Below are 27,962 nucleotides of genomic sequence, written 5' to 3'. Positions count from 1 at the left end.
CATGCACATCCATACCTTTTCCTTCTTCGCCTACCCTCACCAGCATCGGCTAGTGATGGAGATTCCAGTATGCCAAGCATGACGGTAGATTCCCTACCTAAGGGATTCTAGGGAATAAAATAATGAAAGAAAGGCTATGCCCACTGCTCTCTGGTTCATGGTCTAAGATAAACACGTTATCCTAAGCCAAACACTAACACGAGCTATGTGAAGACACATGTATATGCAATCAAAAAGAACCTCGGGTTTACTCTAGAATTAATTCTTATTCTCTGTAAGGCAACTTTCTTTATAATAAATTCTATTAGCCACCAACTGTATGCTGCTCATATGGCAGACAGGCATTATCTTGCCTTTGTTTTTATTTAAACCCCGGCCTGAGGAGTAATAAACTACATATCTCCTACTGGCCACAGTAGATGAGCAGGCAAAGAAAAGGTCCCATTATACCTTAAGCACACTCGACAGGGCTCCTCAAACTACCTCCGGTGAAAGGCCAATTTGTTTTGTTTTGTTCTTCCAGTCAAACGTGGACTGAAACTTCCATAAACTATAATGAAAATGAATTCCTAGAAAATTTGAATTTAAAAGACTAGGACAAAATATAAGCCTAATGTTTTATCATTAAATGTAACACGCATAGAATTACACACTTGAATTATAAAAACAAAAAGAAGCCAAAAAAAATGTCTAATTATTTATTCTCCGTTCCTGCACTTATCTAATGGTAGACCAGCCGTGGTCTATGGATCATCGGTGGCCGACAAAGCACATTTTAGGGTGCACTACATTGGGGGATGTGTTGTGGGGTCAGGACCAACCCAAAGAAATAATCAAAATATTTCAACCTTAGATAGTTAGAACTAGAAGCAAACTTACTGATAATATAGATTATCTCCTTCACTTTACAGGTGAGAACATATGCACAGGAAAATCAGAGTAGCTTACTCAAAGTAAGAAGGCATTCTGTGTGAAACTAACACTGGAATCCAAGTCCTGTGCGAAATCGACATTTTCACACCCAGGTCTAAACTGGCAGTATTATTTGGGCACTTCCTAATTCATAATACCTTTGCGCTGAGGAGTTAAAGGCCCAGGAGAAAAGCCAATCCTATCCTTATAAAATTAAATGAGCAGATCCAAGAACTAAATGAAAGACTGGGCAAGTGGGGTAAGCAAATTGAATGGTTAGGCAACCAGGAAAGTAGCGTTTCCTTTCTCTTTAAATATTTTTAAATAAACTTTCGACAAAAGAATTTATAAACATTCATTAGTTTTCGTCTGGCAATAAAAAAGAAAAAGGCAGTACCGAGTCCACAAGCTTCAATAAAACCATTGCAGCGGGAAGAAGTGGTTATTTTCTGATAAAATCACCAGACTTCATTTAAACCAATAGTTCTCAATCTAGGCAATTCTGCCTTCCCCCATCCCCCACCCAGGGCACTCTGAGTAATGGTAGGAGATATATTCCGTTGCCACAACCAGAGGATCAAGGTGCTACAAACACCTGGTAGGTAGAGGCCAGGGATGCTGCTAACCATTCTCTGATGCACAACGAAGAACCAACCAGGTCAAAATGTCAACTGTGCCAAGGCTGAAAAACCCTCATCTAAACCATCACACATCGCCCCAAGTGGTTCTTCTTCACAAAACTGAAATCACACAAAAACAAGACGAAACCAGCTACACTTTTCTTCTGTATGTATATTGCCTTTTTTGTTTGTTTAATATTTTCAGGGTGCAGAAGAATTGCAGTTTTTTTTTTTTTTTTTTTTTTTTTTTTTTGGTAAACACACATACTCTTAGAGAGAAACTTGGCGTAGTCAATGATTCAACTCAGAAAACATGTGGCAAGGGAAACAGGAAGAACACAAATAAACTGAGTCCACAATTAAGCAATCAAATTCATTTTTCCTACTAGTTGTGGGCTTTTTCAGTGGCCACATGATCCCAAGGGAGAGAGAATACCACACATTGTCATCATTCTGTTGTTAAAATAGCTGTTAAATATCTTCAGGACTAGGAAAAAAAAATACAACAGCCATGGCCTTATAACAGCCTTCATCCCACCTGGTTTCACCCTTCTAATTTCAATCTGTCCACTTCTCAAGTTCACATCAGCCCAAGAGCAGAGAACTGGATCTTCCCGCTACCAATAACTCAAGCCCCTGCCATGGCCCCAACTTACTTTACCAACCCGTCCCCTTCACACCTGGAACTCCATCTAGGTCCCTGGGATTACGCACCTTTCCTTGATCATAATGAACTTGAATGCTTCTTCAAACAGGTTAAGTTCTTCAACCAAGGCGATCTGGCTTCCACCATCCCACTGAAATCCCACTGAAGTGCCAAAACCAAGGACACGCGGTCTTTACCTTTTAGGTCCTCTCTGTGGCAGTCTGACCACACTTTTCTGCTTCTCATACACCCCACACGCCTTCTAGATGCTCTCCTCCAATTATTTTCACTCCCTCCATGCCTGCCTCCACTAAGCCGCTGGTTATTTCTCACCTGGACCATCACAGAGGCTCACTGACTTGTTTCTCAAAGAATCAGGGCCTTCTCAAGCATCCTGCTGCACAGCTACAAGTGTGGGCTCTTTTAAATCCCCATCTGACTATCTCATTCACACAGCTGAGCTCTAACAGTGACTGGTCACAGCCTGGCTGAGGGGTAGACTGGTATCCCCAACCTTCCTTCTCCAGACCAACTGGATCTGAGTCTCTGGAGATAGGAAGTGGAACTTCTACAAGTCAAACTTCTTACCATATACAGCTCTCAGGCCTGGCCTGTGCTCACTGCTTCATTCTCTTACCTGCTGTTCCCATACTCCCCCATGCAGGCATGCCACACTTAGACTCTCCTCTTCTCCCCCACCCCCAACCCCCCAATATGGCCGAAGGTCTCATCCCATGGTTTTGCAAATACGGGTCCCTGCTTGAAAAACCCAGATCTTACCCATTCCCTCCATCTCCATCATCCCCACAGTAACGCACACCCAGGTCACCCAGGTTCTCCTTTGCTTAACTAACTCCTCCTTCAAGATTCATCTCAAGGTCACCGCCTCTGGGAAGCCGTCCCCACTCAGGGTATGTCCCCACTCAGGGTATGCCCCTTCTCCATGCACTCATGGCCTCTGAAATGGCCATGTCCAGGTCCCTTACAGGACTTTGTGTGTAGCTGGTGCTTCATCAATGTTTGATTTCACTGGTAATAAACAGTAAGTACTAACAAAGCCGTTTCTGGAGACCACAGCGAACACAGGAAGCATGACATTCCCTGGACCTCCTGTCTTCTCCTCTTGGCAGGTGGACCGTTCAGTTCACTATGCACCCCCCAGAAACAGCCAGCTTTCCTGGATCTGTGTCTCATAACCAACTCCTTCCTCCTCCGCTGACCAGGCAGGCTGTGCTGGAACACAATCCGGAAAGCCTTTGAGCATCCAACCATCTACAAAACCTTCGAAATGACAAGTATGTCAACACTTTCCAGTCCCTCTTCCCATGCACTTCAAGACTCATCTTCAGCTAATTATCAGAAGGTGTCTTTTTCTTTCCAAAATCCACTTCTGTCCCCCAAATTACTAGATTTTTCTTATCTGTTGGGGGCAGAGTTAGCATGCAAACTCTCACAGTTACTTAAATTAAACCGAATTGGGGTCTTTGAAGTCAGTTCATGCTGCATGGAGCAGGGTGGCGGAGCAGACGGGTCTGCCAGGCTTTGCGGCTTCCGGGACATCTGGTCCGGCACCCAGCCCTGGACTTGGTCAGTGAGCCCCAAGTCCCCCAGGTCCATACAATTTGTGTAATGAACCACTTTTCAGACACTGTTCTCCAGAAACATGTAGAAGTAGAGTCAGGAGGGATAAACATAAAATCTGACCAGCCATTCTAGGGCTTAAATGGTGTCCTTAGGAGTTCATTGAAAACAGGCCTTTACTACTCTTCCAGGCCCTACCTACCGGGGATCTTGCAGGCAATGTTGCTTATTTGGGGCTAATGGAGATTTTATAGCCAAACCATTTCCTCGATCCCAAGAGAAAGAATCAGACCCATGAACAAAGTTCTTAAAGAGGAGCCTTCTGGCCACAACATTCGTTTTCATAGCTTCTTTGTTTTGTTTTCCAATTAGGAATTAAATATGTGATTGAAATGAAATCACCAGCAATAGGAAAATAAATGATAGAAAGCTCTACTTAATTTTGATGGCTTTAGAAATAAAACCCCGAATATACAGAAATATCAGATGAGTACAGATGGCTTGCAAACTCAGCTCATTTCACCAATAAAAAGGAATGCAGCATCTCCATGTGACTGCCTTGGAGACCTAATCTATGTGTTTATTGGAGACTATAAAGTGATGGAATTGTGGCTTATAGAACCAGCCTCTGAACTTCCTAGGATTATGACATACACGCTATCTGGCATACATCAAGGTAGTAACACAGACTCTATGAGCCAAAACTAATTCAGTATTCTATTTGGTGTAATGTGTTTTCAAATTTGTTATACAATTAGCACAATAAAGGAAATACACAATATGTTAAGGGAAGAAAATACTTGCAACCACCACTTTTTTATATGAGCACATCGTCCATCATTCCTGCATTTGCTCGGTTCTTTCAGAATCACCCCTGAATATGGGAGTGTGTCCACCCCAGGCTGAGTCAGCATCGCCGCCGCCATTCCACCCTCAGCGCCGCACTATCAGAGAGCCCACGCTCACTGCTTCTGCGGGCAGAGGAGAAAGATGGAAGCTGAGCTCATGCTGAGCAGGAGTGGGGAAGGGAGGAAACATGGGAGAGACTGTCCTGTGAGGTCATCAGGCTGGTTTTCTGGTGTGGGCAGGAGATGTCGGTCACCGAGGTGATTGCCAAAGAGGAGTTCCAAAAACTACTTTCATAAACGTTGGCTCAATCATCCTCCAACAGGAGAAACAAGGAAATTAAAATCATCGCATAGCCCTGACCAGTTTGGCTCAGTGGATAGAGTGTCGGCCTGTGGACTGAAGGGTCCCAGGTTCGATTCCGGTCAAGGGCATGTACCTGGGTTGCGGGCACATCCCCAGTAGTGGGCGTGCAGGAGGCAGCTGATTGATGTCTCTCTCTCATCGATGTTTCTAACTTTCTATCCTTCTCTCTTCCTCTCTGTAAAAAATCAATAAAAATATATTTTAAAAAAATCATCACATAATTATTATAGGGGAGGCATCAGACTTGGAGTTTTCACATTTTATCCCCATAAAATGCACTCTAGGGCAGAGAACATTTTACCCCTAGTTTTCAAAACGAGGAAACCAGGACCTACAGAAGCCAAATCACTCTGTGCAGGTCACACAGACACTCTTTATCTTGCTCCGAAATCCACGTTCCGCTCATTAGCTGCGTCCTGCCGGGGGCCTAGGAGAAGCTCAGAGAGGGGCAGTCTCGGGAATAAAGACGATTCCCTGGGGAAGACGGCCCCTGCGTTTCAGGGATGCTTTACCATCATGTTCCATGATGTCTGAAAGCCGATATGATCAATTAAAATGCAGGCTTTGTGGCCGAGGAGGCAGAACCTGGTTTGGTGGATTTATGTTTAAACTGTTCTACACGCCTGGACCTATGGCTCCCGACCACGCTAGGCCGCAGGTTTCTGACGCTATGAAGCAACGAACAATCCGAGATCGAGATCACCAGGTTAAATTCAGACACCTCAGGTGGCTTCATGCCTTTTTCAAATAGGCACATGTTTCACAGTTCGGGGTGCATGGTACCAGCTTAAGAAAATAAAGTCTCCCCACTTCATTCTTGTTTTACAAAATTATTTTAACTATTCTAGGTCCTTTGCTTTTTGTACAGGAATGTTAGAATAAACTTGTTTATACGTACAAAACACCCATGCTGGGCCTATCCCTTTTCATGGCACTTCTTAGGCTATGGATGTGAGAAAGGCAGGCTTGATGTACACGCCGTCCAGGATCCCAGGGACATAGATAATAATAGTGTATTGAAGGCCTGGGCTGCGGCAGGGGCTGGGAGGAGAGGTATGGGGGCGGCGGGGGGGGGGGGGGGCGGGGGGGGAGGACATCTATAATACTGTCAACAATAAAAAAATTGTAAATTAAAAAAAATAGTTGACAATTAAAAAACACAAACTACCTGACAATCTGCGTTATACTGCTAAAAGCCCCGATTTTTAGTGGGTTCCCGTTTCCAAGGTGTAAATATTCCCACCATGGTCATTTCGAGCTACCAACACACCACTGTGCCCAGGACTATTTATTAACGTCAGAGGCTATTGGGTTTGTGAAACCTTTTCTCTGCCTACAACAGACCAGGAACATTCGGCTACAGTTTAGGCCAGGGGTCGGCAAACTGTGGCTCGCAAGCCACATGTGGCTCGGGAGCCGCGGTTTGCCGCTCTGTTGACTAATGAGTTTGCTGACCACTGGACTAGACTAAATGTTACCGTGTAGTTGGAAGCTGTGAGGATTCGGCAATTGTGGCATATTGTGTGCAAAGAGGTAAAGGGTAGTATATGACAGTGGTAGTCAAACTCATTAGTCAACAGAGCGGCAAACCGTGGCTCCTGAGCTGCATGTGGCTCGCGAGCCGCAGTTTGCCGACCACTGGTTTAGGGTATTTTATGGACATCAGAGGTCAAGCTGTTTATTCTATACTAGAGGCCTGGTGCACGGATCTGTGCACATTGAAAGGAAATTAATTAGAAGAAATATTTTAATATTGCTATTCGCCTTCTCTCTATAATAGAAGTGTCAACCAAATTCACAATCGACAATGACAAATCGAAACACACGCGTGCTTGCGCTAGTGAGAGCTTAATACGTATCGCGCATGCGCAAGTCAACTTAGCCTTTTATAGATATAGAACAAACTTGCTTAATTGCGTCTGCTTTCTGACTTAGCTAAACTTTTTCCATCCCAGTGAAGCACCCCAACTTCTCTTTCAGGTAATTGTTAGCAACACAGCTGCAAATATCAACATGAAGCAGATGATTATTGTAGATCACGCAGGTAGAACAAAGGGTAAAATATTTCACTGCAGCAGTGTTTGACTATATTCTGCGCAGTGAGAAAACCTGAAGTCATTTTCAAGGTCCACCATTTCTTACTTCTTTTCAGTCAGGTCAAGTTTCTAAACTTTCTAAATCTCCATTTTCTGGCTAATGAAAATAAGATTCTACTGAGTCTCCTATCTACCTACTCCAGGACTTCTTTGAGAATCAAATGAGATGAGGTACGTGAAAACGCTTCACAAATATTTGGTTAAAGTGTAAAATGTTTGCACCTGGCTATAAAGCAAGCCGTGTTTCTGGACTGAAGAAACTCCAAGGAGGCTAGTCACTAGGAAGAGGAAGCTGGGCATTGCTATGTGATGTCATTACCTGGTGCCCACAGCAACTTTTCTGGGCTGGACTGGGCTGTGGGCTGCATGGGGTCATGGCAGCATTGGCTGCAATTCGGTGGGGTGTCACTCTGGGGTGGTAGCAGGGCCTGTGTCCCACTTAGGGCAAGCCAGGTGTTGGTTTGTCGGGGCCAGGTCCATGGTGCCATTTATTTTTAAACTAGAGGCCCAGTGCACAAAATTTGTGAATGGGGGTGGGGGGGCTCCCTCAACCCAGCCTGTACTCTCTTGCAATCCGAGACCGCTGGCTCCTAACCGCTCGCCTCCCTGCCTGCCTAATCACCCCTAACCACTCTGCCTGCCTACCTCATTGCCCCTAACCACTCTGCCTGCCTGCCTGATCACCCCTAACCACCTCTACCTGCCTGCCTGATCATCCCTAACCACTCACCTGCCTGCTTGATAGCCCCTAACTGCCTCTGCCTTGGCCCCCGCCTCTGCAGCTTCATCCAGAAGGTCGTCCAGAATGTTGTTTGGCTGTTCGGTCTAATTAGCATATTACGCTTTTATTATTATAGATGGCCAGTGCGCGTCATGGAAGCTCCTGTGTGAGCATCTGCCCCCTGGAGGTGAGTGCATGTCATAGCTACTGGTTGGACAGACACTTAGTCTTTTATATATATAGATACCTAGATAAAATACACAAGAATACCAGGACTCACATCTTTTCCATTGTGGCACTGCACCTGGCCTTCCTCTCCTCCCAGCATGTAAGAACTCATCACTTAACCAGGAGGACATGCATTCCTGTGGCTCCCGAGCTCCCCAGCTTGGGGCTAATAAGAATACAGCTGCCAGTGAAAGCAGCCCACATGCCCACTGATGGGTGAATGAATAAACGAGATGCGGTATATGCATGCAATGGAATATTATGCAGCCCTAAAAAAGAATGAAATCATGAAACATGCTACAACCATGAATGAGCCTTGATGTTAAGTGAAACAAGTCGGACACAAAAGAGCACATACTTATACTCCATGAAGGTCAAGTCATAGGTACAAATGGCAGAGGAGGAAACAGATTCCACACCTAATTCCAAGTCCAGTGCCCTTTCCCTTCAGCCTCCAGGTGACTGAGAGCTGTTTTCACCATCTGCCAAGGCACAGGCCCCATGGCACAGGAACTCCTGTCTCTCATTTAGCACCTCAATGCGGCCTTCAGGGCTTCATGAGGTCTGAAGCTGCATTCACAGCCTCATGCAGCTGGCCATCCCACAGTCCCCAGAACTGAAAATGTCAAAACCTGCCCTAACCGGTTTGGCTCAGTGGATAGAGCGTCGGCCTGCAGACTCAAGGGTCCCAGGTTCGATTCCGGTCAAGGGCATGTACCTTGGTTGCGGGCACATACCCAGTAGGGAGTGTGCAGGAGGCAGCTGGTCGATGTTTCTCTCTCATCGATGTTTCTAACTCTCTATCCCTCTCCCTTCCTCTCTGTAAAAAAAAATCAATAAAATATATTTTTTTAAAAATAAATTTAAAAAAAAAATGTCAAAACCTCCGAGTGCATGTTTAAATCGGACCCCTCTGCCTGCCCCGGCCTGGCTTGGAGAATGCCCAGACGTTGCCCAGAGGTCGGAAGGCTGCCTGTGTTCTGCATCAGCCGGTCGCTGCCCGAGCACGTCTGCAGATAAACATCTCGGGCCCGTTCACCACGAAGCTACTGGAGACATAATTAGTTGGCTCTGGTGCCAATAAGCTCATCTGAGTGAAGGAGGCACTCCAGTTCACGGGCATACCAATGTACTTTGTTCACCTCCATTACCACATCAGTCCTGGTACATGCAGGCCTCTCTAGCAGACAGAGTCCTCAGGCAGATGCACATGAGCTCTCGAAAAGATGCTTTTCGAAAAGCAAACCTAGAACATGTTTTGTTGTTGTTAATCCTCACCCAAGGATATTCTTCCCAATGATTTTTAGAGAGTGGAAGGGAGAGATGGGGAGGGAGAGGGAGAGACAAACACTGATGTGAGAGAGACACACAGATTGATTGCCCCTCATACATGCCCTGACTGGGGTCAGGAATTGAACCTGCAACCTAGGTATGTGCCCTTGACTGGGAATCGAACCCATGACCCTTAGGTCTGCAGGCAGATGCTCTAACCACTGAGAAAAACCAACCAGAGCACAAACCTGGAACATTTGATGTTAATTAAAAAAAAAAAAAAAAAAGTGCCAACATCTGAAGAGATGGATCAAAGCCCAATAGGAATGGTTATAACTGCAGCCTGGTGACCATTTTTAAAACAATAAATAAGTGCATGGACATTCACACATCTTTATATATAGATACAAGTCACACCCACAGACATACATTTCATTTCACAGTCGCCAAGCTTATCTTAGGCCCCTAAGCTTGTCAGCACTTGTTATACATCAGTGGAAAATTAGCAGACGGGCCATCAGTTGCTGGAGGCAGCACGGTCAGGCTGGGGGGCCACAGGAGAGGACACCCAGGTTTTGATAGCAGCAATTCAACAGGGGGACCAGGGCCCCCAGCCTCCTTCGTCACAATGGGGAACATTCTCAACGCGCCCACTTTAGAACAGTGAGAACTGGTGCAGCCCAAATCAGCATCAAGCCTTGGCCAGGGAGCCTTCTAACTCAGAGGCAACCACAAACTCCCCGTTTAAACTGCCTTCCAGAGTCCTACAGAATGTGACGGACAGAGGCCCCGCATAGATGGATTGGGACAAACTTGACAGGGAAAAGCTGCTCTCTGGTTTAAACCTCCTGACCGGTTTTAACAAGGAAAACAGATTTTTGTAAAGGGTGATTTGAATGTTCACAAAATCTTCTCAAACAAATAGGGCCATTTTTATTTAAATGCCCAAATAGCCTGGTTTATATTATAGAAAAGCCAATCTATGAAATATGGCTTCTTATACATCTTTTTTTTCAGTTAGAGAAAAGAGGAGTGAAAAAGAAACCCCCATACTTTTTTATTTTGTTCTTTTTCCCCTCAGCTTAAAAAATTTATTAAAAACCCCCATTCAAATGTCTGGGGCTAGGTAGACAAAATTAGTCATACTGTTAAAGGTTCAAATAATTATCGGTTAAATATACTTACAGGCATGCCATCATCTAACAATTTTCAATAAGAAACACATCAGCCCTAGCTGGTTTGGCTCAGTGGATAGAGTGTCAGCCTGCGGACCGAAGGGTCTCAGGTTCGATTCTGGTCAAGGGCACATGCCTAGGTTGCGGGCTTGATCCCCAGGAGGGGACAAGCAGGAGGCAGCCAATCAATGATTCTCTCTCATCATTGATGTTCCTATCTCTCTAATTCTCTCCCTTCCTCTCTGAAATCAATAAAGATATATTTTTTTTAAAAAAGAAACACATCAGTCTCCTAAGCTCTAAATCGAGGAAAATACAGCACTGTCAGTAGACCGCGGTAGCTCAATGGTGGGAATGTTCTTCAGAGCAACACACTCTCCCAAGATGTTTTAAGTGCTAGGCCAGCCTCTGCATTAAAACAGCTGGGAGCAGCCCTAGCCCAGTTGGCTCAGTGGATAGAGCATCTGCCTGCAGACTGTAGGATCGAGAGTTTGATTCAGGTCACGGGCACGTACCTCAGTTGCAGGCTCCATCACCTTCCCCGGTCTAGAGCGTGTGGGAGGCAAACAATTGATGTTTTTTTTTTTCTCTCTCTCTCTCTGTTTCTCCCCCTCCCTTCCTCTCTCTCTAAATCAATGGGAAAATGTCCTCAGGTGAGGATTAACAACAACAGCCCAGCTGGGAGTAAACTGGTGGAGACTTCTGTGCGGCTGGAAATGGAAAACCACGCCCACCGCCTGCAGAGCCTGGCTCTGGAGGGTCCCCAGGAACTCAGTGGCTGTCCCCAGGAAAGGGGACCCGATGGCTGGGGTCAGGAGAGGGAGGAAGCCTTATTTTACTATCAATGCCTCTGTACACTTTGATTTGCCTGTTAAAACTATTTTAGGAAACCAGGCACACACATCTTCACGGAAGAGTCAAGCTCGTCTTGGATACTGAAGAGGAAGAAAGGAAGTTAGGGTTTCCCAAAGGAATGTCAGTTAGTAGTAAAAGCCACCGCCTCCTAAGCCACATGTTATCTTCAATTGCCTCCACACAAAGCTTCCGTCCGCATCCTTCCTGGGAAAGGTGGTCCACCCCGGAGGCTGTGGCAGACTGACCTCAGGTCTGTCTCTCTCTCTCTCTTTCTCTCTCTCTCTCTCTCCTTTATCTCCAGAGCCCTCCTCACTCCCCTGGTCTCTCCTCCCTCCTTATCTCACAGGCAGTGTGATACCAGCAAGAATGAGCCTCTTGCACCAGGGGTCCTGCAACTTCTCACAAATGTGTGATCTTGAAAAACAAGATCACCTCCCTAAACATCTGTTCCCCCGTCTGTGAGGGCAGAATGATAACCATCACCACCACAGGGCTGAAGACAGCAGTATCTATGAATATCTAAAGACGGGGCTTGTGTGCATCAAAATATTCTCTAAGTCTCATTCACAGTGGAGTGAAGAGGCCTGACAGAGCGTGGACCTTAAGCAAGTCCAGGTGGCTCCTTATTTGGGATGTGAAACCTGGGGCAAATGGCATCATAAACACTACCAATACTACTAAGGATGTGGTTGTGACTAAGGGGAAGGGAAACAGAAGTGGAGGGAAGAGACACTCTTTTGTTTGGGCAATGCATGGATGCCATTGCCAAAAGAAATTTGGTTACAAACAAACAGATGGACACATGCATGGCTAACTCAGCCTTTCCATCTTCCACAGTTTAAACAATAAGTCAATTTACTCTGTCAACAAAGAGAGTGTGGTTATTTTTTTTTAGTTGTGTGAGTTTTGTTTTGTTTTGTTTTAATGCTCATTCCTGTATATGATAAGTAGCTGGATCTCTTCAAAAACAGCCACATAGTCATATTCTAAAAGACACGGTCCCGTTCCAGGTCACTCTCAAGGCAACACTGAGAAGAGGCCCCTAATCCATGGCCTTGTACTGTATGAAAAGCAAGTGATACTTAATAAGGCTCAATCTTTAACTATTATTCACAGTTACACAGGTCAGTCCTTGGTCTATCTAAAGGAGCCCAATCCCCTTAAAATTTTCCATGCATGTTTTGCTCTCTAAATCTTATTTATCAGAACTGAGGAAGGTTGTCCTAATTTTGGAAATCGGTGTGCAAATATTTACATTTTACCGTCTTTCCTTTCGTTTTCTGAGACATCGTAGGATATTTTTTAAATCAAATATAGAAGTTAAACCACTTTAAAAAATGCAACCCATGGGCTCACCACTCAGAAACACGAGCCCCAGCACACAGAAATCAGAGACAAGGGAAGATTGTGGAAAGCAAACCCCCGCTGACAAATGAAAGACTATTTTCTTATGTCTTTCGTCGAAGTATTGCAGACAATTAATATTTTATGCTCCACATGAAGGAGGTGGAATCTGACCTATAAATATTTGAAACACACCTTATTTGTTTGTGATCCACTAATAACAAACATATATTTGGATAACAAATACATTATTGTTTATGAAAGAACCCCAAATGAAAGGGTGAGTCTCAGTCCAAGGAAATACAGAAAACAGGCCAAAAATGCCTGTTTGACTCTCAATGATCTCATTTGTTTTCATCAAGCAATACTGCGTGTTTTCTAATTAGGTGACTCTTTTGCAGTGTTGTTAGATAATTGGGTAAAATGTATAACCATTCCTAACATAAAATGATCTGAAAAGTACACTGAAACACTGGCTTGAGAAGAGTTTTTTATAATTTACTTACTTTAAAAAAAAAAAAAGAGTATTTTGGCTTCCTAAAAGTTAAGAACAATTGGTAAAGCAGTGCCATGCCATAAATACCCGGCATGTAGGTTGGTAAGTACTTGTAGAATAAATGAATGAATGAATGAATGAATGAACGAATGAATCACATGAGTAATCAGAAGCAAACAGGAACACAATGTGAACACAAATGCACACGCATGCACACACACACACACACACACACACACACCATTAAGAATCCTCTTGGAAACCTGAGTTTTCATATTTCTGTTTTCAACCCGAATTGCCTTTTCAATAGCAACAACTCTTTCAGAGGAAAAGAAATAGAAATCATGATAGAATTCTGTTCCATTTTTGCCTGCTCCCTTCACCCTCCCCCAAACAATCAGCAACATACAAACAAAAACTTATTCCAGATTTGTGTTAATTCAACAGATCTGGAGGGAAGCCCAGGAACCGGTACTTTAACACGTTCCCTGGGTGATTATAAGTGGCAGGCGGTGCCTAAGAACTATTTCATGCCTTTGTGTGCCCCCCGTTTCCCTGGAGCCTTCCCCTGAACAGCCCTCTTTGGATGTGATTAACTCCTTCTTGTTCATGACAGTGGGTTGCCCCTTCGGGAAACCCTCCCGCTCACACTCCCAGCCCCTGGCCCATCAGCTGTCTGCCTCCCCTCGCGCTGCTTCCCTGGAGAACGTCCCCCACGGATGGCATTTTTTGACCCCTCCAGTACAGCAATCTCCTTGAAGGCACAGACACCCTTTTGCTTGATATTGGGGTTCATGATTTAACTTCTTTGGGCCCCCACTTTCCTCATATGGAAAATGAGATAGAAATTACCTGCTGTCATGTGGGCTAAACCGATGAACCCAGTACCCAGCATCTTGGGAAAGCAAGTCCCTCTGGACTACTAGGAAGATAAGAGGTGGGGGTAAAGGTCTTAAAACGAACCAAGTAATTCACACCTCACAACCCACAGGGCCTGGGGCTTTCCTAGGGAACAACGTCCTCACTCAGGAAAGATGTTCCTGACCAGCGGCTGGCCTCAATCAAAGACTGGCCATGAGCAGGAAAAACCCATCAAGATTGGCCATGGTCATGACTACCAGGATGCAATGCACAGATACTTCTGTAACGGTTTAAGGGATGAAATGAGACTCCAACAGTTATAAATAAACTAGACACACTCATTACAGAAGTGGCCCAAATATACGGCAGTATACACAGGATAAAATATGAATCTGAACACAAACAGAGCATAATATGGGGATTTCCAATGGTCCAAAGTTCTTAGTAGAATGAATGAGCTAACCATACGCCTTCTAGGCCTTCTTCTCTCCATGCTTCTCCCATATTGGAAATATCAAAACAAACACACACACCATCAGAGCCTCAGAGGCCTGCACATGCTTCGGATGTGGAGGATGCTCGGCCATTAGAACGTTGAAGATGATGATAAACAAATAAGCAAAGGCAGACACAAAAGCCAACAGTGTGTTCCGGGGGGGACACGTGCACCGCAGGCCACAGGAAGGAGGTCGGGGCACGGGCGCTGTGGGAACGCATCCAAGACAAAAAGCTTACGTTTCATTGGGAAGGGAAGCAAGTATGCAACAGGGACCACCATGATAACATTTGGGCTTCAGGACTCGGGCTCAGATGGGGAGGCAGAGGAGGAGCCTGGGCAAAGCTGAGTTGAAACTGCTTTACAGATGAAGATGCCCACGTGCGTGTGTACCAGGGTGCACAGACCTCACGTGAACATCTCTGTGACATTGCAACAACTTGCCCAGAAACAAACCCAATAGGCAGATAGATGCTCACCACACTTTCAAACCTCCACCGGAGAGCCCCCTTACCACCACCAGCCCCCCAGCACACACACATACATACACACAAACAAAACCATGCACATGCACACACATGTACACACACAAAACCATGCACACATACATACATGCACACCTGCACATGCAGGCACGCACACATGCATGCACATGTACATACACACATGCATGCATGCATGCATGCATGCACACGCACACACCAGCTTCCCTCCCAACACCCATGTGCACCCAGCCACGGGCTGAGCGAAGAGGAGGGGGAGAGAAAGAAATAAAACGTCTGCAGCAGGAGGCAAGAGAAGGCCGCCAGGAGCCGTCACCTTTGCAGCGCTCGCAGCAGGCTCCCCTCTGCTTGACGGCGAGGGCGCAGTCCCTGGACAGCACCGGGCACTTCTCCCGCTTGCAGGTCACTTCCTTGTTCTGGGCAAAAGAGACAAGAGACATTGGACATCAACTTCCAACAGAAGCCCCGAATCCCAGCCCAGGGCGGAGATCCCCCAGGCCCCTCCCCCGCTCGCCCGCATCTTGGCAGGAAAGCTCTGTGAGGGCAGCAGGCTTGTGCGCTCTCTGGAGCAGAAGGCCTCATCCGGGCACGCAGGCTTTTTCAGATCAAGGGCAGGCGCGAGGGCATGGGAAGGCCCTTCCTTACGAGCCAGCTTCACCTGGACACCCCACACCGAGCGGGGAGAGGCGTCCTGCACCCCTCTCTGAGGGCTCCTCTCGGCATCCCCACAGAAACCATAATATTTGCGTAAATCATACTTTGCCCATTGGGCCACCTGGGCCAGGACGGCATCGTGAGAACACAAATATTTGCACAGGCCGTCCAACCACCCTTCATAGGGGAGGGCATTAAAGTGCGCGGCCTGCGGCTCCAACTCAAACACTGACGAGGAGGGCTGAGGCGGGACTCGGCTCGGGCAGAGGGAAGGGAACACTCCCCGGACCAAGCAGGACACAGTGCTCAGTGTTTACGGGGACAGCTGCGTCCCATTAGCGCGGAGGCTCGGGAAAGGAGGGCGGGCACTGGCATCCTGGTTTTGCCCTGAGAGGTCAGCTGGCGAAGGGACTCGGAGGAGACCCAAGCGGGTGGGATGCCCGCGCCTGCTGGTGGACTGAATGCACAGGAACCAACATGACCCGTCCCAGAACGTCAGCGAAGCTGGGCCTTTGTTAACGAGTGTCTGCTGAACGCTAGGGCCGTGGCTTTCGTTCCTGCTCAATCCTTAGGAATTCACCAGCCCCCCAAGATGCTCCCAGGGTCTAATTCTGAAATGAATCCAGACTGTCAGCCCCTCCCCTTCCAAGTGATCAGAACCGCTGAGCGTTCCAGAACCCACTCTTCCCAGAACCTCACTCCTTCCAGAACATCCCTTCCCCCAGAACTCCCCTCCCCCCAGAATTCCTCTCCCCCCAGAACTCCTCTCCCCTGATAACTCCCTTCCCCCAGAACCCCACTCCTTCAGAACCCCACTCCCCCCAGATCCCCACTCACCGCTAGGACTCCACTCAGCCCCAGAACCCCACTCCTTCCAGAACTCAACTCTCCCCGGAACTCCTCTCCCCTGATAACTCCCCTCCCCCAGAACCCCACTCCCCCAGAACCCCACTCCCCTAGAACCCCACTCACCCCAGAACCCCACTCCCCCCCCAGAACCCCACTCCTTCAGAACCCCACTCCCCCCAGATCCCCACTCACCGCTAGGACTCCACTCACCCCCAGAACCCCACTCCTTCCAGAACTCAACTCCCCCCGGAACTCCTCTCCCCTGATAACTCCCCTCCCCCAGAACCCCACTCCCCTAGAACCCCACTCCCCCCAGAACCCCACTCTTTCAGATCCCCACTCCCCCCAGATCCCCACTCCCCGCTATGACCCCACTCCCCCCGAGAACCCCACTCCTTCCAGAACTCAGCTCCCCCCAGAGTGAGGTGTATGGAGCCCTGGACCCCGTCATCCCAACAGCTGCTTCACTTTGCACAGCCACTGAACCACGAGCCCCCAGGGAAGAATGCTGCTCCGCCTCTTCCACTGGACGACACCCGAGCATCTCACCAGCATCTCAGGTCAGCACCCCTGAGGCCAACACAGTAAACACGCTGGCGAGGCCATCTCAGGGCCTGCCTGGCCCCCGAGGAAGGCATCCGTCCTCACCACCTGCACCCACCCTGCGGGCTGGCTTGCAGACCCTTCGGGTTTTATTTATTAGCTGTCGGTATATGATTTGGGTGGCTGACCTGAGTAATCCAGTTTCCTCCCCCCGCCCCCCAGCCCCCGGGTGTCTGTTATGTGGTCAGGGCCCTCATTAATTCCTTAAAGCCCGTGAGGCAGTGGTCCCCACACAAGGCTCCAAGGCAGAACCCGGGCAGCTCCTAACACGCCTGGCTCTGCCTCCCACCCAGCAGCTCAGATGTGAGGTCTCTGAGGACCAGGCCTAGACGGGTCTCCAAGCTCCCGGGTCATTCCAAGGGGCAGCCAGGGCTACAGAGCATTCCTGTGGCTGGGCAGGCAGAGGTGGGGGCATGGAGACACTGTGAGTCACAGCCCTTCAGTTCATTGCATAATTCTCTTTATATTACAAATATAATAACATAGTTATGGCCACAATGTCCTTTCAAGAAACATATTTTAAGAATGTAATAGGCCTGGCCGGCATGGCTCAGTAGTTGAGCATCAACCTACGAACCAGGAAGTTAATGGTTTGATTCCCGGTCAGGGCACATGCCCTGGCTGTGGACTTGATCCCCTTTTCAAGCAGAGCCTGTCACCCCCCTCCCCCAAGCTGGCTCAGCCTTAGGGAAGGACCACCCCAAGGGCATCTCCGAGATGCAGGCCCAGAAACTCAAGCTCTGAGGGCGTGGGAGTGGGTGCGGAGTCTCCAGGCGGGGTTTGATACAGAGAATATACGCTCCTACGTACAGGACCTCTGTGCTACGTTAGAAACCTGGGAGCCAGTCAAGATCCATAACAGGATCCCAAGCTTCAGAATAAATAGCTTGTAATTACAGCCCCGCACAAAGTTATTCCAAACAGATGGCTTGTGGAGACACATCTGGAATTTTCTGTCCACACACACAGGGAACAAACCTAAACCTGATCTGTAGGTTAGTAGGAGTTTTCTTCCTTCCTTCTACTAACCCTTGGAGCTGTTTTGCATCCTACCAAAGGTCACGTGGGTCCGGAGCTGCCATCCCTGATCATCCCCCTGGCGTCCGGTCGGCATGGACACGGAGCACCTGCTCAGAGTCCCAGGCCCTCCGAGAAAGAAGGAAAAGCTACACAGCGCCCCTGAGGAGAGGCTGATGTCCCATCCCCTAAGTGGGTGCAGCAGCGACAGAGCACATTCGAGCACAGGTTAACCAGGACCCCTGCTTCACGTTTCCTGATTTGCCAAAAGACAAAACCACCGGCCTTCAGCCAGCGGCTCCGGTGAGGAGCGACACCCACAAAGCCAGGCCTAGGCGTCCTCTTCCCCTGGCTGCCTCATCCCCCAGGTGACCAGGTGTCCTCTGCTCCGATTCAAGGTCACGACTCATTCGGTTCCCTGATACCGGCTCACGCTTACCAAACACCTTTATGGACCAGGCTCTGTGCTAAGAATTTCATATACATTACGTCACCCAAAGTTCCTCATTGTCCCCATTTTACAGATGAAGAACCCAGGTTAAGGAGCTCGCCCAGGGTCACACACACAGACCCGTGTCTGACTCCGAAGGCATGCATTGAAGGGTTACCCAGTGCTGCTTCCCAGGCGTTCAGGAGACACAGCAGAGCAAAACAATGCCGGCCCCGAGGCTCCAGGGCAGACGGGTGTCCCGGCAGCCCCCCAGGTGCGCCATGAGCTCTCTAAGGAGCGCAGAGAAACTGCCAGGAGCTGCGCCATCACCAACCGCGGGAACTCTGCCGACACGGGCTGCCTCCTGGCAACGAGGGGGATGTGCCCTTTTGGATAGGACAAGTCTCTTTTTTTTTTTTTTTAATATATCTTATTGATTTTTTACAGAGAGGAAAGGAGAGGGATAGAGAGTTAGAAACATCGATGAGAGAGAAACATCGATCAGCTGCCTCCTGCACACCTCCTACTGGGGATGTGCCCGCAACCAAGTTACGTGCCCTTGACCGGAATCGAACCCGGGACCTTTCAGTCCGCAGGCCGACGCTCTATCCACTGAGCCAAACTGGTTTTGGCCTAGGACAAGTCTCTGGGCAAATCACACCTCTGCAAACCAGACTGGCATCCTCGAACAAGCTTCCCTCAAGATCCTAGCTTGGGTTCGAGTCTCCCCAAATCTAAGCAACAGAAAGGGTGGTACTGGAGGTAAATGTCACCACACTCTAGAATGCCGACCTCGCCGTGAATAAGGGTAATAAACCTCATCACGTGTTTCACTCCCAGCCTCTGTGTCCCCGAGCCCATCGCTTTCCAGGGCCGCCCAGCCTGGATTTACGCCTTGTCAAAGGCATCCGTTTGCATTATTGTCTCCTTTCTCAAAGACCAAATATACCAAAACCCCAAAGGCAGCCTCTGGAGACACAGGAAATTAAGTGCCAACATACAAATATGAACAGGGGCAATGGGAGTGAAAATGAAAAAAACCTCCATGGCTGGCAACAAAGCTTGGTGAGGATGCCTGCCAAACCACAGCTCCCGCCACAGCCAAGTTCAAACAGCATCTAGCAGGCAGCTTGCTGTGTCTGAGATGCGCCACGAGATGGCAGCACCGAGTTCCCTGGCTCCCCGGCCTTGGGAATGGTGGCCCTGAGACCTTGCAAGGACTGCCTTCCTGAGCATTTTCCAGGGTCTGGTGTGGAGGGACAGGATCGCTTCCTGATGGGGGGCCGGGGGAGGCGGGGAGGGGACTGGAGACAGAGAAGAGAACAAATCACCCCTGTGAGATTTTCCTGTTTGCTTTCCTCAGAGAAACCAGGGAAAAAAGGGAGGAGAACAAGCTTGGAGATGCTTTGGTTCTATGTCAAGCCAATGTCTTGAAGATATTTTTTTTCTAAGCTTCGTTCAGGAATATGGGAAGTATTGCCTGGACTTCCGTTTCTACGTTTCAGATGATAATAAAATAGAAATCTGGGGGACACACAGCAGCTACGGCGAGAGTGGCCAGGGCAGGGAGAAAAGGCAGCGGGCAGAGACCCCGTGTTTAGACTGAAACGGTGCCACAAATTCCTTGAAATAAGAATGTAAACAATACCTGGCACCCTGCCTGCGACCCTCCACAGCCCCCCGGGGAAGGCGGCAGCCGGGAGGCCCCCTCTAGAAGGTGGCATCCGTTCCCTGGCGTCCTCGTTCCCTGGCATCCTCGTCCCAAGAAAGCAACGCCTGCCTCGGGTGCAAACAGCTGTCGTTTGGCAAGCTGGCAAACGCTAAGTGCCAGCCCGCTTTTGAAAAGTCAAGAAGGCTGTGACGTGGCGATATCTTTCCCTGCCCAAACGAACAGCACTCGGGGTGTCCGTGAGACACACAGGCCAGAGAGTATCGGTATCATAAGAGGGGGTACAGAGGTGCCAGCAACTCTCCGTCCTAAATTAGAAACCGCCCCGTCCACCCGCCCTCCTACACACACACACACACACACACACACACACACACACACACACACGCCCCTCTTTCGTTGCATCACTGTGTCTTATTTAGGAAGTGATTCTATAGATGTTGCTGCCTTCAAGAATCGCCCTACCAACCTCTCTGTTGGTTAGACCAGTGGTCCGCACACTGCGGCTCGCGAGCCACATGCGGCTCTTTGGCCCCTTGAGTGTGGCTCTTCCACAAAATACCACATGCGGGCGCGCACATACAGTGCGATTGAAACTTCGTGGTCCATGCGCAGAAGTCGGTTTTCGGCTCTCAAAAGAAATTTCAATCGTTGTACTGCTGATATTTGGCTCTGTTGACTAATGAGTTTGCCGAAATTTCTTTTGAGAGCCAAATTTTTTAAACTTAAACTTCTTCTAACGCCACTTCTTCAAAATAGACTCGCCCAGGCCATGGTATTTTGTTGAAGAGCCACACTCAAGGGGCCAAAGAGCCGCATGTGGCTCGTGAGCCACAGTTTGCCGACCACGGGGTTAGACCATCATCCCCATATGCCAAGGTTACAGGTTCAATCTCCAGTCGGGGTGCACACAAGAAACAACCAATGAATGCATAAATAAGTGGAACAAGAAATCGATGTTCCTCTCTGTTCTTCCCTCCCTCCCTTCCTCTCTCCCTCTAAGATCAATAAATGAAAACATAGTGATATGTGGTTCCAAAAGAGCTGAGTCTTGCCCAGCCAGTGTGGTTCAGTGGTTGAGCGCTGACCCAGGAAACAAGAGGTCACTGGTTCTATGCCCAGTCAAGGCACATGCCCGGGTTGCAGGCTCGTTCCCCAGTAGGGGGTGTGCTGAAGGCAGTCAGTTGATGTTTCTCTCACATGGATGTTTCTATCTCTCTCTCCCTCTAAAAAAATAAATAAAAAAACATTTTTTTTAAATGAGTTTCATCCCTGCTGATTTAAAACAAACACACAAAACAGAATTGCCCTACCACAATGCAAATATCCATGCGGGGAGGGGAACCCATATTAATGCTGAATGAGCTGCTCCCTTTGTCATCAGCTACTGTCAGGGGAAGACCCAGCAGACACCCAGCGGCTCTGAGAAATATCGAGCGGGAGTTCTAGAAAGGCCCGCACCAAGGACTTGGCATATGTGCCGTTACGCTCAGGGCTGCGGGAATGAGAACGAAACCATGCTGCCAGCGTGCTGTCCACTCTCCAGAGACGTACGCTGTCTCTGAGGAAACAAGACATCAGACGTTTGCAGATTGCCCACACACACTGCGGTCGCTTCTGTCCCCAAGGAGGCTTACAGGGGACACTTTCACCTGCTCCAAAGCCATCGATGTTGGCCAACACGTAGGACAGTTTGACCCGTAATTGAGTTCTTTTTACTTAAGAATTCCTTTGGAGCAGACACACAGTAGGGTTTTACTATGGGAGAGTTTCAAAATTGCTCACAGAGGAATTCGTCTTTGGGGAATATGATGTCGTAGGTCAAGTTTCCCAAGGAAGGTGATCCAACATCAGCACGCTATTCTCTTAGGCGTTTCCAGTCTCTCTCCCCCTCTCTCCCCGCCCCCATCCCTTGCATGAGGTCACAGAGGTCAGCTTCTCCCTGAAGTGCCCCCAGGGTAACCCAATTCCAGTCCCCCAAGAGTCAAAGGGAACTTTATGGTGCTTTTGAACACAGGCCGCCACATCTTCTAAGCAATATCCTAAAACTTCTCATAAACAGAATACTTCGTGTTGGCACAGCGCCGTCCTTCTAATGAAGTCCGCAGGCATCAGTTCATTACTCTCACAGGTTCCTTGTGACTTACAGACTGAGGAACAGCCCTCAGTGAATCCAAGCGGCTCGGGTCCCTCGAACAGCTGGCTCTCAGGGGACTTGGGAAGGCAACCTGGTCCCCCGGCCTGGGTTAAGGGGCCGGCCAGGGACGCTGGTAGCTAAGGCACAGCATTAAAACACATGGGTGCATCATATTCGTGTTACGTTAGCTTCCACATGACCACTAAGATTTTAGGAAGAGATCAGCATCCAGTTGAGCTGATCGGGAAATTTTCAAGAAAGACAGGTCCCCTAGGCCAGGCCTGTCAGGTCTCCTGCCGAGGTCCCCACCCTGTTCTAAGGTAACCTGGAAGGGATGGGGCAAAACTTGGGGAATCAGACCTGACTTCAAAACGTTAGGGGTCTAGAATGCAGAGATGTAGGCAAAAAGCCGCCAAAGACCCCGGGGGCAGCTTCCTTTGCTTGTCACCTGTTTTGATAATGAACAATGTTCAATAAAGGGGCTCCCTCCCTGGAACAGGTGGTCAGGGGACATCCTTCGCAAGCGAGCATGACCCCTCCCAGAGGAGACAACACAAGCTCCGACCTGCTCCAGCCTGTCTCCTTAGGACAAACTCTGGTCTTCGTCTCTTAGAAAAGAATCAGGGGAGGCCTGGGAGTGGGGGGGGGGGGAAGGGGAGCAGGGGGGCGGCCTGAGATAGCTCAGTGGTTGCCAATGGCAGTATTAAATTTGACTGATAATTTATTATTTTAATTAAGCTTTTACTGGCTTGTTCTTTGTTACTGATAGTGCAATTGACTTCCCCATAACTCTTGCACAGAAAGAGCTGTGTGTGTGTGTGTGTGTGTGTGTGTGTGTGTGTGTGTGTGTGGCGGAGGAGCAGGGGCTGGGGGAGGCAGTTAGTCCACTACAAAGCCTTTGGGTCCAAGTAGAAGGCTGTGGGCCACAATCCTCAGCTCAATGAAAGTGGGGGAGGAGGCAAATAATGGAGGGAGGGAATTAAAACAACTAGCAAAACCATTTCTAAAGTGAAGAAACTCTGTTTGATAGGGAAAATAACCCAAACATCCCAGCCAGGAGAATGGTTTTCCAAGATCTCTTCTTTTTCAATTGAGGGGGGTCAGCAGGAGAGGTGGGGGGTGCCGCCTGGCCCTAGCTTTTAATGTAAATTAGCATTTCCAGGTCTTTCTGAACCCCCAGCCTCCACTGCTTTGGCACGTCCCTTTGATCGTCAAAGCCACGGAGCCGAGCCACCTCCAGCCAATGGAGGGCACATGGTGTGGAGGCCGCTGTTGAACTACTAAGAATAACGACCCCTGACCGTCAGAGCAGATCCATCACCTTCCAGACTGCAGAACACACATGATTACGTCCTTCTCAGCCCTTGTCACGAGCCGAGGAAGGCTCTGACTTACCCCTACTTGGGGTAAGAAAATACCCTCTCTGGTGGCTCGCCCAGGTTCACCAGCGAGCCGGGCAGAGATTCAAACCCAGGGCAGCGGTACCCGGCGGTGCTTCCGTGGCTGTGCTCTCCAGCCAGCCGGCTTTCGAGGCTGAGATGAGCCATGTCCTCCTCGCAGCTGAGAACTTAAATGTTTGCCTCTGCGAAGCACGCCTCCCGTTCAGACATGATAAACCTCCGTGGCTGATGGCTTCCCTTGGAACCCAGGAGCACACACGGTGCCTGGTGGGAAAGGCAGATGAAGTCTCTGACCTCACCACTCAAAACGAGCCTCAGCCTCTGCCAGACGGCCCAGGACCCGGACCCAGGCCTCCAGATGCTCTGGTTTCTCTCTTACCCTGAGCAGAGGGGTGTCTCTCCCGAGAGGCTGGGAGCACCCCATGGCCATGCTTTTGGAGGCTTCATGTCGAAGCATCTTGCAAGAACAACAAGAACATCCCACAATTCACTGCACCACGTCGGCGACTGTTATTCTTCCTTCGTCCCGTCTAGGCTCAGCGGGCCTGTACCCCAGAGGCCCGGACCCTGGCAAACGCCGCCTCCTCCGGCCCGGCTCACGGTGCGCACTGCGAACAAAGCTGCCCTTGAAGCCCGGCCATTTAAAAGACTTTATGAAGCCCACGGGGGCCCCCCGATTATTTTGCAACAAGTCATATCCCATGAAGAAACTCACTTCTCTGCAACACAAAACAGAGGGAGATTAAAGCAAAAGGCAGGGGGTGCAGAAGAGCAGTGAGACCCCCCGCTGCTCCGTCTGGCCAGAATCGTGTCTTTTAGTGCCCGTGTCGTCTACAAAGACGATGTTCGGGTGATCTATGGCCCTCATACATCACGAAATGACAGTGTTCTCCCGATCCTGTACCTTGAAAATACGACACGTGCCAGCAGAAGCAACGGGGGACGAACAAGGAGGCCCCCTTCGTATTGAACTTACCTAACATTTCAATTCTCGTTTAATGGGCTTTCGTTTGTTGTGGATCCGATGCCATTTAAGGATTGAGATCTGGCTTTTTTTTTCTTTTTGGCCTTTTCAAGGAACTCTTAGAACAAAGAAACGCAGGCCATTAGAATGTCCCGGCTCCTCGAGTACAGCTCTGATTTAAAACAGGGCAGTGTCAAACAGCTCCCCGTTCTGTTTAATTGTATTTTGAAATTGAACCAACGCATTAGAGATGGCAGAACACGAAAGAAACAACCACCAAATAAAAGCAGTAGCTCCAAGAAAGTCGCACCGCCTGGCTTTTATTACAGCGTGTGCCGTGTAAGCAAGGGGCCCGCCGCCACCCGCGTCAGGGTCAGAGTGCCTGACCGTGTCCCCATCTGCCAGGGCCAGGAGCCACGTGTGAGGAGGAGTGGCGTCCGTGTCAGCATCCTTCCTTTAGGGTGGCCCACATGCTCAAGTCTACCCAACCGGAAGGGACTCGAACAGTAGGATGTGGGACGGAGTCAATGCCACAGAGGAACGGCACAGACCCCCCCCCCCACCCCCCGACAAGAGGAAGGTGTGAACCAGGGGGAGGGGCATGGGGTCCCCAAAAGCAACCCGGCCTCACGCACAAGTTGGCTGCCTCTGCCAACATCTCTGGTTATTTTACACCGCAGGGCGCCCTTCAGCACTTCTGCCCCAAAAAGAAAACAGAAAAGAAAGGGGAGGTGCGATTCTAGGAACATTTTCGTGCCTTTCTGCTGAGTTCTTCTGAATTCTCGAGAAGATGATGGGGTTCAACTCGGACCACCAGCAGGGTCTACAGCTCACGGGGCCACAGCCGGGCTCTCCAGTCTGGGGGGCACTGCACAGAGGCTGTGCGCCAGGTAGGCAGGGGCATTAGAGCAACTGTAGAGCGAAAGTTAAGGACTTAAAAATAGCCCGGCCAGTGTGGCTCAGTGGTTGAGTGTCGACCTATGAACCAGGAAGTCACCGTTCGATTCCCAGTCCAGGGCACATGCCTGCATTGCGGGCTCCATCCCCAGTGTGGGGCCTGCAGGAGGCAGCCAATCAATGATTCTCTCATCATTGATGTTTCTATCTCTCTCTCTCTCTCCCTCTCCCTTCCTCTCTGAAATCAATAAAAATATATTTAAAAATAAATAAATCATCATAAAGTTAGAGTGACTTCCCTGCAGAAGGTTGCGATGTGATGTATGAAGGCTGGAGGGCCGGAGGGGCTATGCTGAGCGCCCCTTTTCTGACCCAGTAAATATAAGACGTCGAGCTCCCTGACTCTGCAGAGAAACCGAGGACTCCATGGCCCCGTGCACAGAGGTGATTCTCTGCCAAAGCAGGCGAACACCTGCACCGCACGGCAGCCAGCGTCCCAGCTCCCACCTGTGACCGGCGGTGGCGAACCACGGGCACCTGTCCCTGCCCAGGTCCCCCACCCACGATGGTGGGACTCACCAGACCCGCAAATGCCTCTCCCTCCTGTGGGTCGACAGACATCAAGCCAGCGAGCCCACCGAGCGGATTTCTCACAGGACAGAGCAGCTTGTCCCCGGGCCGCCCAGGAGGGCCCGTGCACCCCTGGGAGCTCCAGAAACACCTGCTCTGACAAGTGCCCGGGGCTGCCATCCAGGGACTAGGCAGGCGGAGGGGCCTCGCAGCCCATCTGTCATCTTGACAAAGTAACGTTCTGATCACTGGTGAGACGCTTTCAGAGACATCTGCGCAATTGACCCCGACCCCCAGCCATCGCAGAGGCTTTCAAAGGGCCCCCTGGGACGCCGGGCTGGTGAGCTGGTTCCCGCCAGACACCTCGGGAGAGCGAATAGCAGTGAGGGTGCCACGATGTGGCAGGTGCGGGAATATCCGGGCTCCTGGGCCGTGTCCACAGTGGTGCCCACTGAGGAGGGTGGCCAGTTAGCCCGAGGGAGGAATGCCAGGTCGGGGAGCGAGGGGGCAGGAGTCCCTGGCTGGCTGGGCGCTCACAGACGGACATGGACAGGCCAGCCTCTCAAGGCGACCCCCACAGGAAGGCAGCCCTGTGAGCGAGGTTGTCCCGACTCACTCCCCAGGGCCCTGGGCAGCACGCACTCTTCGCCAAGGCTCCCCGAGGGCCACATGCAGATGTCAGAAAGAACCGGAGAAGCCACCGATGTATTTCTTTTTTGTGGGTATTTTTTTTTTATCCTCACCCTAGGATATTTTTCCATTGATTTTTGGAGAGAGTGGAAGAGAGAGGGAAAGACAGAGAGAAATACTGAAGTGAGAGAAACACATGGATTGGCTGCCTCCTGCACATGCCCCGACCAGGGCCTGCTACTGAGGTACGTGCCTTTGACAGGGATCGAACTCAGGACCCTTCAGTCCGAAGGCCGGCCGATGCTCTATCCACTGAGCCAAACCGGCCAGGGCTCACCGATGTATTTCATAGCTTCAAAACGAAATGTGAATCCATTTGCTTCCACTTTAAACTCATTAAACCAACAACCAATGCTAGTTTTGCAAATAATCCACTTCTGATTGAGGTGTAATCAAGAAAAGGACTAGTTACCCACAAAACATGAACGTGAACTTGTCGCTAATGAGATTCGTAACATGTGCCCTATTTAAAAAAATGGCTTTTACTAGTAAAAGGGTTTCATCGGAGGGAAGCAGCCCGGGTCCCGGGTGCCAGAAGGAAGCCAGTGCTGGCAGCCGGGGGAAGGAAGGCCTACTCTTGCACGAATTTTTTGTGCATCGGGCCTCTAGTCTAAAATAAGACGAAAGTGTCAACCAAAGACAAATGACCCTTAGGAAACGAGACATCTTGACTCTGAGCTTGGGTTTTCCTGCAGGTTAAAACTCGGCACTACAGAACTCCAGTCTACCTGATGGAAAATCCACGAATCCATTGAACAAATATTTTTTGAGCCCCTGCTGCAGGCCAGGCACTGTGCCAGGTTTTGCTGGGAACAGAAAATACAAATTGGAGACATGTTCTGCCCTACGAGAGCTTAAAATCCAGGAGGGCGGGGCCAGGGCACAGACACAGCAAAAGCACCGCGCACCCCACAACGTGACAGGCATGTAGCCATCCCTGAGTCAGAGGAAAAGGTCAGTTTTAACCCAATTTCACTGCCACAAACTCCCAGGGACCATCCGTGCATCTCGGTTCCTTACACCCCCACATGAGCCCCTGAAAGGCCCAAAGTAAAGCTTTGTTG

General features: G+C 49.4%; 1 protein-coding gene across 2 annotated transcripts in view; it reads right to left on the bottom strand.

Annotated features, from left to right (window-relative positions):
- Positions 1–27,962, bottom strand: part of BMPER (BMP binding endothelial regulator) — a 208,370-nt gene that overhangs the window by 158,949 nt on the left and 21,459 nt on the right. For both annotated transcript variants that reach the window (XM_080664939.1, XM_080664938.1), the window contains exon 3: positions 15,335–15,434. In XM_080664939.1, coding sequence (XP_080521065.1) covers positions 15,335–15,434 — 100 coding nt within the window. The remainder of the gene's footprint in view (positions 1–15,334; positions 15,435–27,962) is intronic.

This window comes from Plecotus auritus, assembly GCF_963455305.1.
Source record: "Plecotus auritus genome assembly, chromosome: 4".
Taxonomy (NCBI): Eukaryota; Metazoa; Chordata; class Mammalia; order Chiroptera; family Vespertilionidae; genus Plecotus; species Plecotus auritus.
This window is presented reverse-complemented; position numbering and strand designations above follow the sequence as displayed.